The following is a 14,784-nucleotide window of genomic DNA, read 5'->3' on the forward strand; positions in this document are numbered from 1 at the left end:
TTATGTTCTATTGCCAGGGGTAAGGAATTGGAGTCTCCTGGAGGTATCTAATTTATCATGAGATGACGGCATTTTCCCCCACCACCATAAGGCCTACAGTGTACAAATTATATCAGACAAAGTTTAACGGCTCCCCTTCAGTGTATGAAATAAATATTAGCATGCATTCAACCGCAAGTACCCGGGACCTTTCGACAGAGGGTTGGCAATGATAAATCCCAAACAACCTTTGACCATATGACTACGTTCATAACGTATGCAAAGAGGAATTTAAATTAAGATGGCTTCTTGGAAAGTAATGGAAGAAAAACATTAATCTGTCTTGCAGCAATTCATTATTTTAGCGCCGATTGCAGTGATGAAATAAAGGACGAGTGGTCCACATACTGTTTTGAATGGAGGAAAGGCAAGAAAATAAAAGATTAGCAATGTTAGAGCTTTGTATAAAACGTTTTTTGAATTTAAAGTACTAACAACACATTTACTGGCTCCAGAATAAAAAAAAACAACCTGACAAAACGAAATCCAACGTGTTTTACATGTTTGCTTGGCTGTGAAAATATCCCTCAAAGAATATGCGGTGGTAATGCTGTACGCTTCATAAAGGTTTTGTATCATCGTATCTTGAATGTGATGGAAAAAAACAGGCTTGCATACTGTCCAGAGGGTGGGTGGTAGGAGGAATACATCAGCACGGTAATGTGGAAATGTAAGACAAGCATGACTCTTCCTCACTTTAAACAGATTTCCACAGGAAAGCTTTTTGTGTGTGTGTGTGTGAGTAGGAGGTTTTATTCCGCAATGTTTTCAAGAACATTGAGATGAATTAAATCAAGTATATTAAGCATTGCAACATTTGTTTTTTAAAATGCAACCAATATAAATAACGAAACAAACGGGTGGCAAAATGCCCTGTCTGCTCCGTAACAACTTAATTAACAGTCCCTGCATGTGAGATGTGCCTACTGCTCTCCTAAATATTCGATTCTAACCACCTAAAATACTAACTCTACATAGTGCAGATGTGAAATGTGACTACTTTCCAGTGTTAATCTAATATTGTTTCCCTTTTTCTTGTATCGCAGAGTTATGAGTGTGTGTGTCGTTCTGGCTGGGAGGGGGAGTACTGCCAACAAGAAATTGATGAATGTTTATCACAACCCTGCAAAAACAACGCCACCTGCACAGACCTTCTCAACAGCTACAAGTAGGTGTGCGAGCTGGCTCGAGGGCAGCGTCCTCGCGAGGTGCATCAGTCACTTAAGAAATGCGGGGAAAAAAGAAGCCGTTCAGAGATAGCGATATGTCCTTCCACTGGCACCGGAGATAATGAATTGCAGATGGCAGGTAAAACAAATGAGTCAATCAATGGCTCACAGCATGAAAAGGTTTCAGGGGATCTGTGACTCATTGGAGGAAAAAGCTGGTGTATCTGCTTCGGCTAATGCCCGCTCTCACTGGGGAGACATAAAAATGCTTCAGGTAGAAAAGTTGGGGGATGGAAAGAAATGCAAGGTGGAGTGGTTGTAGTGCCCGGGTACTCACTGCCACCAAGTGGAGTATTCACCTGCCTTAAGAGCAGATACTTGAGATTTACATACACTGTGGTTGGCTCTCGGTTTCTCTGTCTCCATCTGTCTCTCTTTCTGTCTAGAACGCATACATTTCCATTAAATTCCCACTCAGCACTCTAACCTCTTGTGTCCTGCATTCAGCTGTCCAGAATTAAAAGCTGCCAGTAGTGCAGTTAAACACTAAAATTCGTACTTTCTCTAACAGAGATCCAGGAGATCAGTGTGGAGAACGCGTGCACTGTAACACTGAGGTTTTGTGTAGAAGAGTGTGTTTTGTGGGTAATTTAAATTATCATTAAAAAAAAAAAAAGCAAGCTATTCAGGAGTTTGTCTGCAGCAACTCCCAGAACATCTGCTGAATGCATTTTTAGCATAATTGTCCCAAAGAGTATGACTGCCATAGCCTTTAGAACATTTTAAAAAGTGTTTATTCATTTATGATTCATTTAGATTTATGGCAAAATAACCTCTACTGTGTAACATCTCCTCTCTGGTGTATGTAAGGTGTTTGTGCTCACGAGGCTGGACAGGTGTGGACTGTACAGAGGATGTGAATGAGTGCGATTCTGGCCCTTGTCTAAATGGAGCTCGGTGTCAGGAGTCAGACATACCTGGGGAGTTCTCCTGCACCTGTCCCCCCTTCTTCAGTGGCCCCTTGTGCAACCAGCCTTATGACCCGTGTGACCCCCTCCACAATCCCTGCCTACACAACTCCACCTGCCTGACACGCTCCAATGGAACAGCTTCCTGCAGATGCCCAGCTGGTGAGTGAACTCGGCGCCGCAGCCTCGTACTCGTGGTGTTTTTATTTTCGACTTATTTCCCAGCATAATCGTAGAATTTTGTTCAACAGAATTGTTTAAAACTTGAGGGATTTAAAAATTACAAACAGCATAATTTCATTGGAATAGAAAGAAAGTAGCACTATCCATTTGAAAATCGTCGTTTTATCCTCCCTCTGAAATGTGCTTTTCCTCAAAGTTGCTGTAAAAGAAAGGTTTAATGTCTTTGTGTGCATGAATAAAATGGTAAAATGTGCTCCTGATACCTAAAAAATGTGCCATAAAGAAAACATCCACAGGTGATTTAAAATAAGAGACATACTTTTTGCTGTAATATGGAGAAGAATATAAGTGAAATATGGCGGGTTTTCGCTATTATATGGGTTAAAAGGAGTGTTAGACATAATGAAAGTTAGTCAGAGGTACAATTTGCATTTCTAGAGTTTTTCATGCTCCACTTTAATTTTTGCATAAGAAATGGTCAACAAACCCAGACATTGGTGTCTTTTGCTTGCTTTTCTCCTCATTGCATTAATACTAAATTAAACTGAATACTTATTTAGCAGTAAATCTGTGTATCAGTGCCAGCTGAGTCATCATAATGCATACTATATTCTAAGGTAAAGACCCTACAGACACATGGGGAATCAGCAGGTACTACCACTCTTTAATATGATTATTATTTATAAAAACATTACTGTATACAAGACACATAATCTTTTAGCAAGACCCAGTTAGTCTAATGCAAGTTCATGAGCACCTAAAAAAAATTTGGACATTTTAATGAAATCAGTGAACCACTTTGGTCTGTTTTATATGCATAATACATATTCTACATCACAATCTTTTATTCTTTTTTGTTTGTTTGTTTTGAACTCTAATCAATACACAATCACAAATTGGGAAATTGTCAGGGATAAATTACATCTTTTGTGCAATTTAAGAGTATATCTGTAAAGTTATTTAATCATTATTCACTGTCATCGTCATTATGTTTCTGGACTTTCTACCATTGCCTATGATTGGGCGATAAATTGGTGCATCCCTACTAATTGTAGCAGCAGGAACAGTAGATGCTTGGCTAAAGACAGATGCTAATTCTGAACGTCTTGAATTCACGCATGCATCCAAATGTCTTAGAAATTACTCGTTACTGATAATGCAAAATTAGATGTTTTTTCTTCAACGTGTACATATTCTCAATATTCCCATTTACAAGCAAATTGCAAACTAACGCCCGTTCAAATTTGCAGCTAACAGACACAGGATGAAAGAACTGTGGGTGACTGAGGAGTCAGACTGTAAATTATATTAAAAGAAAATAAAGCATTGACCTCATTTAGTACTGGCTCCTTCTCGCTCATTCACATGCCCTCGCAGGCATAAATAACTCGGGCATGCACATCCACTCAGATGTAAATGAAACGCAGGAAAATCTGTTTTATTTTCAGTTCATGAGATCAGTCAGGTTTTTGTTTCACAAGCAACATATTGGAATAGAGCACTGGCAATGATCGCTTTCTTCGTTAAAATGATCTATTACGATGTTTATCAGTAAAATCTTGTTAGCTTGTAAATTGTAAATGAAATATCATTTTAACATAGGCTTTCACTGTGGAGGTTAAGACGGTATAGGGTTATGTTGTACCTAATGGCTCCATCAGCAAAGAGATGAAAAGATGTTGCCAGATATAAATAGAGCGGCTGGGTTAGTTTCAGAAAGCTTCCTTTGAGAGGAATAGGAAATTAGGCGCTGCATACATTACACCAAGAGCTTTGCGTGGGTTTGGTCATTTTCACTTCACACAACCGTGACTCACCTACTCTCCATTATTATTCACCTTAAATCCATCCTCCATAGCTACTACTCAATAAACATAAAGGAGCCCATGGCTTGATCCCAGTGCAGCCGTCTTAAAAAATTGTTATTTAGTATTCACTGTAGGTCTAACACTATTCTTCAGACTAATTGAAAATAAAATTTGTCTGCATATGCATCTAAGATTTAGTACATTAAGCACATCCCAGTGCATAGACAAAAGCTTTTACACAATACAGCAAATACTGTCAAGGTAACTGAATTAAGGAGAATGATTTTTATGCTTTTAAATGACACTAAATGCTTGCAAATACTGTAACTGTGTTCAGTGTAGCATCAGTAAGTGTTTATAAGAAGAAAATTGAGTTAAAAATTAAAATTTAGAGCCTCTTATTTGCTTTTAGATACCGAGTCTTAAATATGTAAATAGAAACATGGCAGCTTCATTCAGTGGTTTTTGCAAAGATCAAGCGAGACCAATGATCCACATTCAAGTAAAGAGAGCATGTGCTCTTATATAAAGGCATGGTTAGCTGTTAAGGAAGTTGCACCATGGTAAAACAAGCCTCAGGATAAACATGAAGGCTTGTGTTGTTAATAAGGTTAGTTACTGAGATACAGTTAACTAAGATTAAATACATATTTTTAATTAATTCTAACTTTGTATTAGCAAACACATGCAGGTGAATATAAGAATCTTTGCTAAAAACAACAATCAGATAAACAGTTTATGTAGTCTTGTGTTAAAAAATTGAAATGCAATGTAGGGAAACTTAATAATATCTTAAATACCATCTCCTGCATGGTGAAAAGAATACAAACATGCAAAAAAAAAGCACTTTGCTGCTACATCCATTCTGCTAATCTTGTTTACTTTAACCTTCTTTGCTCATATCTGGTTTTGTTCTGTAATAAACTGCTGCGTCTAACACAACAAAAGTTGCTAATTTCAGCTGTTAGGTTGTAATGCATAATCCATGGTTGGAATAACAGGTGTTCTATTCTTTCCATTTCACCAGAATTGCATGAGTGCAACTGAAGAAGCACTGGTATTCATTGTGATGATGCCTTTGAGGCACTGCTAATGCTGCGATAATAGATGGCGGCTGTCAAACCTTTCATAGCCAGCCCTGTGACAGTATCTGATGGCTGCTGACAGGGGTCTTTTATAAAAGCTAAGTGCTTTAACTTTAGTGGTCATTATACCAAACTTGCTTTACTGAAGAGATTACAAAGTTGGCTGTGTGGTCTTAGCTTTCTCAAGAAACTTCACTAGACTCTACGCATCTAACAAAAAGGTTGATATGGCAAGTTTAGTGTTCATCAGCTTAGCAGGATCTAAAAGGCAGCAATTAGGCGGTTTCTACTGGGAGCGGCATTAAAGGGATTTGTAAAACACAGCCACAATGGAAATGAGTTCTGTCTACAAAGGTGTACTGTGAGAAGCTGGGGGCCAAAATAAAACCAGAGCAAGCTGAAAGTCTCGTCTTAAAAAAACACAGGTGAAGCAGTTATCCTCTTTTGATTGTAGAGGGCTCCTGTAGGAAGTTTTTGTTCTTACTAGCAGAGACACTCCGCTGAGGCTCTGGCCAGGAGGCCTAAGTCATCTTGCCTGACCAGCACAGATGTTCCACTTTCCTCTTAATGAGGAGCCTCAGCAGGGAGTGCCAAACCTGATAGAAGAGCAACCTGAAAATGGGAGAGTTAGGGTAGAAGGTTGAGGTGAGGGTTACTGGCCGACAACTGCAACAAATGAAACAAACAACACATGGCATCACTCAGCCAAGACTGCGGTACAAGGTAGAGTCGCATCAGAGTCTCGCACACAATCTATAGTCTGTGCTGTCCTTGCTCGGTTTGCTGAATTCCTTGAGCAAAGACAAGTTCACATGTGTAAACTTTAATCTTATCTTGGACCTTTCCTGCACATTCTCTGCCTCTGCCGCTTAGTCAGGGCTCCATCCACTTAAACTATCTGAAGAGCGGAAAGGCTATATTTATGCTTTTTTTCCCCTTTGAATTTAATTAATAGAAACTACAGCTTAATTAATAAAACTTCAGCTTTAGTCATTTTTCTTTGAGATTTGTGTCAGTGGAGTTTAATTTTGAGTTACCTTTTTTTCTTTATTTTTTTTAATCACTGAGATTGTAAATAATTCTCACATAGTTACTTTATGTAGTTCTCATGGATTTTGTAAAACTGATTATAGGATTCCTTCGAGACTTCAAGACAAAACATGTCAAAACATTCTAACCTTTTGATAATTACATCAGAATTACTGATTATTATTCTGGATGTGAAATATTTATAATTGTCAATTATTTAAAATGATAATATTCTATGGATTAGATTAATAGATTGTAATTCTAGTTTCATTCGTAGGTTCTTTAGGATGGCATTTTCAATGGATATCACACTATGCCACTGCAGCACTTAACGCTTTAGACTTGTTAGTTAAAGTGCCTATATTCATTATGAGCTTTTTATTGGTTTTTGGGTGACAAGTTGGCATTTTTAAGTGTTAAACGTGAGCTGTGTGATATGAGGACAATCACTTTGCCTCTAGTCCATTATATGAAGTGGAGACTTTTTCTTTTTCTTTTTTAATTTTTGCAGTACAGGGAATTAATTCAAAAGCATTGTGTGGTCTCTTCACATGGAAAAACCATTTGGTCTCCATGGTTCAGAATATACCCAGAGGTGTTCCTGGCCAGATGGAGAACAAACCCCTTTATTTGCATGGCATGCTACACTAGCCTTCACCTTCCACAAGATTGAGATTGTGTCCTACCAAACAGTTGGTTAATGAGCTACTGTGGAGCTATGCCAACAAGAGAACTGACACATAGCTAATATGATACTGAAAAAGATGTGTGGAAAATATGTGTTGCCAAAATGTGTTGGAAAAAGTCTGGCCTCAGTAGATTCATTTTAGGTGATTATTCTTTTTTATAGAGGGGGCAGACTATATGACTTATAGCGGACATGTGTCAGTTAATAAACCAGATGCCCTGGCAGATGTATAGCAAGATCAATGAGACTTTTCATTATCTTAGTATAAGGAATTAGAAATACAGATACTGTAGGTTCAGTCAACTTAGTATATTTTGCCCTTTATAGTGTGCTGTTCTAGATTATTATGATTACCATCTTTATGATGAGCTTTTTTTATAATAATTACCTCATGCAATCCACATTATCTGCTCTAGTTTGTATTAGTTCATTTATAAAAATGAATAAAGTGTCAAACCAGGATTGGAAATCTCGTCTAAGTAAATGACTTGGCTGACATACCCTTTAGCATTTAGAGCATATAAATGCTCTAAATGCATTTATATGCATTTAGAGCATATAAATACAAGTGTCATATAAGACACTTGTATGCTTGCATACAAGTGTCTTATATGCAAGCATATAAGACACTTGCATACTGTACAGAAACCAAAAAAAGCTTATATATGTTACGATTCATCACTGCCCAGCTTATTTTAACAAAACCAATGTAATGTGACTATGAGCCTGCACAGTAGCCATTCGCTTCTCATAGCACAATTACTGAGATTAAAGGTGTTCCAAATAAATCTTTCTCACAGAATAATGGACCACGACAGAGAGGCAGTCAGTGGCCATATTGTATTTTAATCAGAGTTCATGTCATGTAAATCACAGCTCCATTTGGGAAACTATTGTCTGGTCTAATATTCTCACAGTGAAGGCACACAAAGAAGTGGGAAAATATTAAAATGTAGCCGGTGTTCGACCTCAGTATGAGAGCGTGCCCCTTCAGTTGGCAAAGGTCTCACCACACTAGTGATATTCCATTGCTGAGGGCAAAGGTGGTTCTCTTCTTCCACTGTAGTTTTGAAAGCTGTTTCCAGATCAAACAACAGCTGCGGGGGGAAAAGGCAGGAAAAAAGCATCAGTGATCACATAGTAGTGTGAGAGGATTTCCCTTCATGAAAATTCTTCATCATTATTTGATTTAACCAGATTGGTGTTTAACCCCTGAATGCTTAACAGCATGTAAAATGCCCAAATAGTCTCTGAATAAATATGTGGAAGCTACTACAGATCTGATTGAATGTTCTGGTTTTTTTTAAAAAAATACTCCATAGGTTTACTTTTAGAAGCTGCGAGATATCATTGAGCAAAGTGTATACATCATAATGACAGTTGCTTAGCACTGATGTGGATATTAGACACACTTTGTTTTTGTACTACAGGTATGCATAGGTATTCAATTATACGTGCATTTAAAACAAGATGGCAACAGCCTGACAGCAGAAAGAAGAGCACCATTGTTTGTGTGTTTTGCTAAACAACATGGAAGAAAATCACAAAAATAAGAAGACACGTGTAATCTCTTAACAAAAATAGGGCATGGGACATATAATACAATATATACACCATAAAATACATGCAGTACAAGGTCGCTGAAGCATGAACCGTTGATTTGCTTGCTCTAAGCAGAGAAAGGCATGAGCTACATAAAGTCTGCCTTGTCTGGAACAACCATGCAGCCTGAAATGATTGGCAGTGATATGATATAGACATGTCGCAGGTTACTTGTGGTGTAGTATATATGGGTAGCTGTTGTTGGTATCAGTGATTTTCAATTTTATAGTTTGCTCTACAGACAATAGTTGACCCTGATTTTTCAAAAATAAATACGTTTCTTATTGTGTTACAAACCAACACATCTTGTGACTAAGGCAAAAGAAATTTAACAGTAGACCTGGTGTCTTCTATGGGAATATGTTTCCTAATGTTAAAAAATGTCTTCTCATAGAGTGAAAAGATGTAAAAATGAGAACATTTTCTTTTTTTGTATTTCTGTCATGGGAACTGCAATACACTGCTGTACCAAAGTTTCTCTTTAGCTCATGACACTGACTGCTGTAAGCACAGTGTTACAGCCTAAGGTGACCTAGATGAGTGCATCTGCATTCATACCAAGTCGGAATAGTCAGAATTGTTTTATATTGGCATGCAATCCTCATTTCTCTGTGAAAATTATACAGCATGTTTAGGCATAATCAATAACTGTAACTTTTGATTGATAATATGTGTGGAAATACAATTTTTAAGCTTAAGGACTAAGCTAATACCCAACATTTCCACCTTAAAAAAACTAAACAAGCAAACAAAAAAGATGAATTACCCGTAGAACTTGGGCAGACAGATATCTAACTAGCTAGCTAGCACTATATCGCGCAAGCTAGCTATAAATGTAGCTAGCTATTTATTAAGCTATTTAGCTTTGTGGCTATTTACATAGTTATCATTAAAAAGAGAGAGGGAGGTAACAGAATTGCTCATCTGCAACAATGATGTTTACTAATGTACAGGGAGTGCAGAATTATTAGGCAAGTTGTATTTTTGAGGAATAATTTTATTATTGAACAACAACCATGTTCTCAATGAACCCAAAAAACTCATTAATATCAAAGCTGAATGTTCTTGGAAGTAGTTTTTAGTTTGTTTTTAGTTTTAGCTATTTTAGGGGGATATCTGTGTGTGCAGGTGACTATTACTGTGCATAATTATTAGGCAACTTAACAAAAAACAAATATATACCCATTTCAATTATTTATTTTTACCAGTGACACCAATATAACATCTCCACATTCACAAATATACATTTCTGACATTCAAAAACAAATCAGCGACCAATATAGCCACCTTTCTTTGCAAGGACACTCAAAAGCCTGCCATCCATGGATTCTGTCAGTGTTTTGATCTGTTCACCATCAACATTGCGGCTTCCTCTAACAGGAAAATGTGTCACAAAGCTAAAATCATCTCAAACTGCTTTCTTCAACATGACCGCAAGTTCACCTCCATTGTCTTCACATCTCAGTACCTGAGTTCAGTCTATCCCAAAAAATAATTAAGGCTGCTCTGAAGGCAAAAGGGGGTCCAGACCGGTATAAGCAAATATAACTAATAAACTGTCCAGATTTAAAGATTTAAAACTAAGGATTAAGTCAAAAAGCAAATGCAAAACACAACTGTCTGATTTGTAGGCCAGCATGGTGTTTGCTCACATTTTGCATCTTAAACCTTCTGTGTTGTATGAAAGACAAGGTGATAGGCTTCAGGCCCAAACATATGAATCAGCAAACATAAATGCCAAGCAGAAAGCTGTAGTCATCATGGTGAGGAGTGTTGATTCTCAGTGGCATTTGTAGTGCTTTCAGCCCTCTCACACCACAGAGTGCCATTTGATTTAATGAATTTTTCTAAGCAAAATTGCCTAACAAAGCTTTAAAGTTCAAAGCATAACCTGATTGTTCTTTTATTTGTAATTCAAGAGGTACGGTGTCATGGTTATGGAGAGTGTGCATGATATAATAAAAGTCCAAAATCTCATATTTCCCCATTATTTCAGACCATTTAAAGTGCCTGTATTTGGTGCAGACCTCAGAGAGGAAATACCTGCACTCAGGCTGGTTTTTTTCCGTCTTTTTGTAAACTTCTTCATTCTGTAACATTTGGTTTCACAGCATGAAGGATTTTCCAAATGGACAGGGGGCAATGGTCAGAGTTGGAGAGGGCCAAATCTTTGACAGACCATAAAACAAGCAGTTTGTCGTTTTATGACAGCCAAAACTTACTACATATAAACATATAAACCAAAGTTAACGGCTTTAATTTGTAGATTAATCATTAAAATAAATAATATGACTAAAGCTAGAGAAACAAACAAACCATAACATCAAGAGTGTACACAGGGCCAGACATCAGTTGTGAAGAAGTAGTTTCATTTATACTAAAAGTATGAAATAGCAGCAGGTCTGCAGCAGCTGTACAGTAAACAAATTTTAAATAAACTCAGTGTTTAATCATTTTGTTCCTGCATTAGCTGTGTCGAAGAGGTGGTCCAGGTGTGTAGCAGTGGGGTAAATTGGCTGCATGCAAAGGATTTCTATTCTTAACCCACTTCTTCAAGTAACCCAGTTTTTGGTCCTTGCATGTAAAGGACCTTCAAGCGTATTCTTTTCTGTTTTTATTTCTATTCGTGTTGCTGCATTTTAAATAAATATAACTAAAATAATGTGACAGAGACTTGAAAAGAATCCAAGATGTCCAACAGTGTTCCATCAGTGGTGCGGGGATGGTTTGGTTTACAATACAATTGCTTTACAATACAAGAGTAGTGCAATTTATCACCCATTGTATTATCATGATACAGCCATTCTGTAGTACAACACAATGCAAAATGCTTCTCACTTCCTGCTGAGAAGCAAAAAGCAAGAATTGTGATATTGATCATAAAACACAGTAAAGCGATATTTTATACATAATCTTTTAATTATTTATTTTAATGACAGCTGAAAATAGCTTAGTTTGTCTTAGTTAGTTAGTCTGTTTTTTGTAATGTTCTCTATAGTTGCAATTATTTCACACTTATTTTCACAATTTTGGTTAAGCTCTAGCACATTGCATTTTTAGGGCCTTTATGAGTTTGGATACTGTAAATCTCGCTCTGATCTTGTGTCATAAATCTAAAATCCAGCCACTGACTGGCAAATTAAAAAGTGCAGTAGGTTAACTAAAACTCGTGAGGCCAGGCACAAAACTCGCAATCCTAGTTTCAATATGACAATCCTGCTCTTGGATTAAGCCACCAGTGACATCTAACATTTTGATGCATGACGGCACACAGACGCCGCTGCAGACAGAGATCGTAATCTGTACTGCAGAAACGCTGGGTTATAAAATTTTTAAATGAGCCCCTTCTAAGAAACGTTACATCAGACTGACAGAAGACAACAGTCACCAATGTAGCAGTCCAAACTAAGCTCGCTCTCTCAAAATGGAGACATTCCTCATATTTCAATTGAAATGTCAATCAAAGTTAGTTGGCTATCCACTCGGGATCACCCGCAATTTCTTCTCCTCCGAGACATTTACTGGCAGCAGCCGTGATCACATACTGTAGCTCTTGCCAGATGATGGAATGACTACGTGCCACGCACCTTGGGTATCCCGCTCTGTACTCTGTCAAAGAGAAGCCTCAAGTCACTGCTTAGTAGCAGAAGATGCATTACATTGCAGTGACATTCGAAATAGTCCCCAAGGTGCTTCACCATCGCTTTGACTGACAGACCAGCATGGGAAACTTGTGCTGTCCCATAATTCACCAGATGCTCTGTGCTGTCTCTGGTTTCCTCTTCATGGATTCCTCTTCATTCATACATCCCAAGATGCACAGAGTTGTGTCACTTACCCTGCATTCCGTTTTTCTTTAGAAAATTCATTATTCATAGTGTATTTTTTTTTCTAATTTTAAACACATTGGAGACTACAAATAATCACAACTCCTGCATCTGTATATCTTGAAGTGAAGACGAAAGAGAAAAAGGCAGTATACAGTTACCTCCTGATATTACACAGAGGACTGAAGACCCTGTATGACCCTGCTAGACTGTTTCCGTGAATTCCAAAAATAGCCAAAATGTCATATTCAATACTTTGAATGATTTCTTCCTGTATGGCTCGAGTCTCACATTTTTTAAACATGCCAGATTAAAACACATGCTCTCCTGTCTTAAACAATTCTCAGGAACCTCATCGTTGTGAACAGATGTACTTCTCTGGGCATAAAATTTACTATGTGCAAAACCCATTACAGTTCAAAAATATGTAATTCTATCTTGAAGCAGTGGGAGTAACATAATGAGACAAGAAAACAATAAGGGCACTCACACACTCATTATGGGTTAGTTATATTAACCCTTTGCTATGCTTGCATTACATTTAATTATGCTCGGCAGATGGTGCTCTGCAGGGGAAACACAGTAGTCGTTGTTGGGAGTCTGAGCCCAGAATTTTAAAGTAGCTTGATAGCAGCATTGCACAGGAAATTGTATAATTACTCTGTGCAGCTACAATGGCATATTTGTGCAGCATCTGTAGTAATTTGGATGCTGCACTGGTCTGTTATGGTGAAGGGAAAACTAAGTTGAAATAATGGCCAAAAGTATAAAACTAGGCTTCCTATGAAGGGTGTCTGAGTTTAGTATTAGAGATATGATGAGGAGCTCTTTCAAGGATGCCCAACTGGGAAGATTCCCATGCAGTCCCCGGATACACTGTAGAGAGTGGCTTGGTATTCCTCCTGAACAGCTGGAAGTGTTGGCAGGGGATATGGGGGCTTGGGTAGCTCTACTGCTTCCACAGGCTTGACTCAGATAAGCCATGGATGGATGGATGGATGGATGCTTATACTGTACGTCTAAGCATTAGATGTACTTCTGATGTTTATAGGTGATTAAATTTCACTGCTAATGAAAGTCAGATCATGTCCATTAATTGTTTCCATACTTTTGAGCATTTGGTTAATTTGTGATCTTTTTTAATTTGTCAATTTTTTTACTTAATGAAACCCAGTCATGCATGGAGCGAATGTTAATTCGTTCAGCAGAAAACAATCTAATGGACCAGACCCAGGCCAAGCACTAGAGGAATACCTCTGGCAGGCAGAACACTACAGGCTCCTAGGCTGCCTTCAAATGTACAACAAAACATCCATGCTGATCTGCTTAGCCATGCTGGCCCTCAACCCCCTAATGAACAAGGGCAAAAGAGCTCTTGGGCTTAGCCTCTCCCTCTTACCCTAACTTAACAAGATGTCCCCCCACTCGCTCGCTTTCTCCCACACAGACAGACACAGAGACATATGCACGGTGGCACACACAGGCACACACCTCCCAAACCCCAAACCACTAACCCTCAGACCAATCTGTCTGTGGCACTAAAGTATTATTAGACTTACACACTCTCAAAGGGGAAACAGTGAGTGCTGAGAGCTGGAAGATGAGATATGCTACAGGGCTTACTAGTTCCATTAAAATGGCATTCACAGGGGCCTTTGTTATCATCGGTCCTGACGTTTTCAGGATGTAGTGGGGTTTGCTGATCCATGACCATCTCATCTATCTTTCAGGATTTGAAGGAAGTTGGTGTGAAATTGACACCAATGAGTGCAGTTCAAACCCATGCCAAAACCAGGGTGACTGTGTGGACCGGGTCAACAGTTACAGGTAAAAAGTGTTATCCGCAAACCAGCTTTTCATTTCTTAGTGGGTGAGAAAATGTCAGGAGTTTTAGTGATGAAATCTTTTTTTTTTTTTATGGGTTTCAGAACAATATGCTTCTTCTTAGCTTGAAATTTATTTAACAGATAGTATTATTATGGTTGTAGTTAGATGAAACAAAACATGTTTGTCGTTACTGTTTTTATCATATGCTACTGTGCATGTTCTTTAATTTAGTTAAACCAGTCTTTGTCGCTGTAGAGTGTGAGCAATCAAACTAAATGTGATCAATATCAATAAATTCCTATAGATTTTCTCACTCTGTGCACATGCTTGTAAGAAACATCTTCTATTTTCCATCAGAGACAAAATATCAATAGTAATGATTTTTCTTTTCCAGCTGTGTTTGTAAGGTGGGATTTTCTGGCCTTCTCTGTGAGGAAGATATCAATGAGTGTGCCTCTAGCCCTTGCAAGAATGCTGGCACATGTCAAGATCTTGTGAACAAGTAAGCATATATGCAATTTTTCCCCCCTTTTACTTGCATCATAACCTTTTTTCATAG

General features: G+C 38.0%; 1 protein-coding gene across 4 annotated transcripts in view; it reads left to right on the forward strand.

The window, feature by feature from the left end:
• The window catches only part of eys (eyes shut homolog), a 183,194-nt gene that overhangs the window by 58,624 nt on the left and 109,786 nt on the right, over positions 1-14,784 (forward strand). For all 4 annotated transcript variants that reach the window (XM_082557788.1, XM_082557789.1, XM_082557790.1 and 1 more), the window contains 4 exons: positions 1,086-1,207; positions 2,079-2,338; positions 14,129-14,225; positions 14,620-14,727. In XM_082557788.1, the coding sequence (XP_082413914.1) occupies positions 1,086-1,207; positions 2,079-2,338; positions 14,129-14,225; positions 14,620-14,727 (587 nt within the window). The remainder of the gene's footprint in view (positions 1-1,085; positions 1,208-2,078; positions 2,339-14,128; positions 14,226-14,619; positions 14,728-14,784) is intronic.

The sequence above is a fragment of the Aulonocara stuartgranti genome (assembly GCF_965226115.1).
Source record: "Aulonocara stuartgranti genome assembly, chromosome: 13".
NCBI classification, from domain to species: domain Eukaryota; kingdom Metazoa; phylum Chordata; class Actinopteri; order Cichliformes; family Cichlidae; genus Aulonocara; species Aulonocara stuartgranti.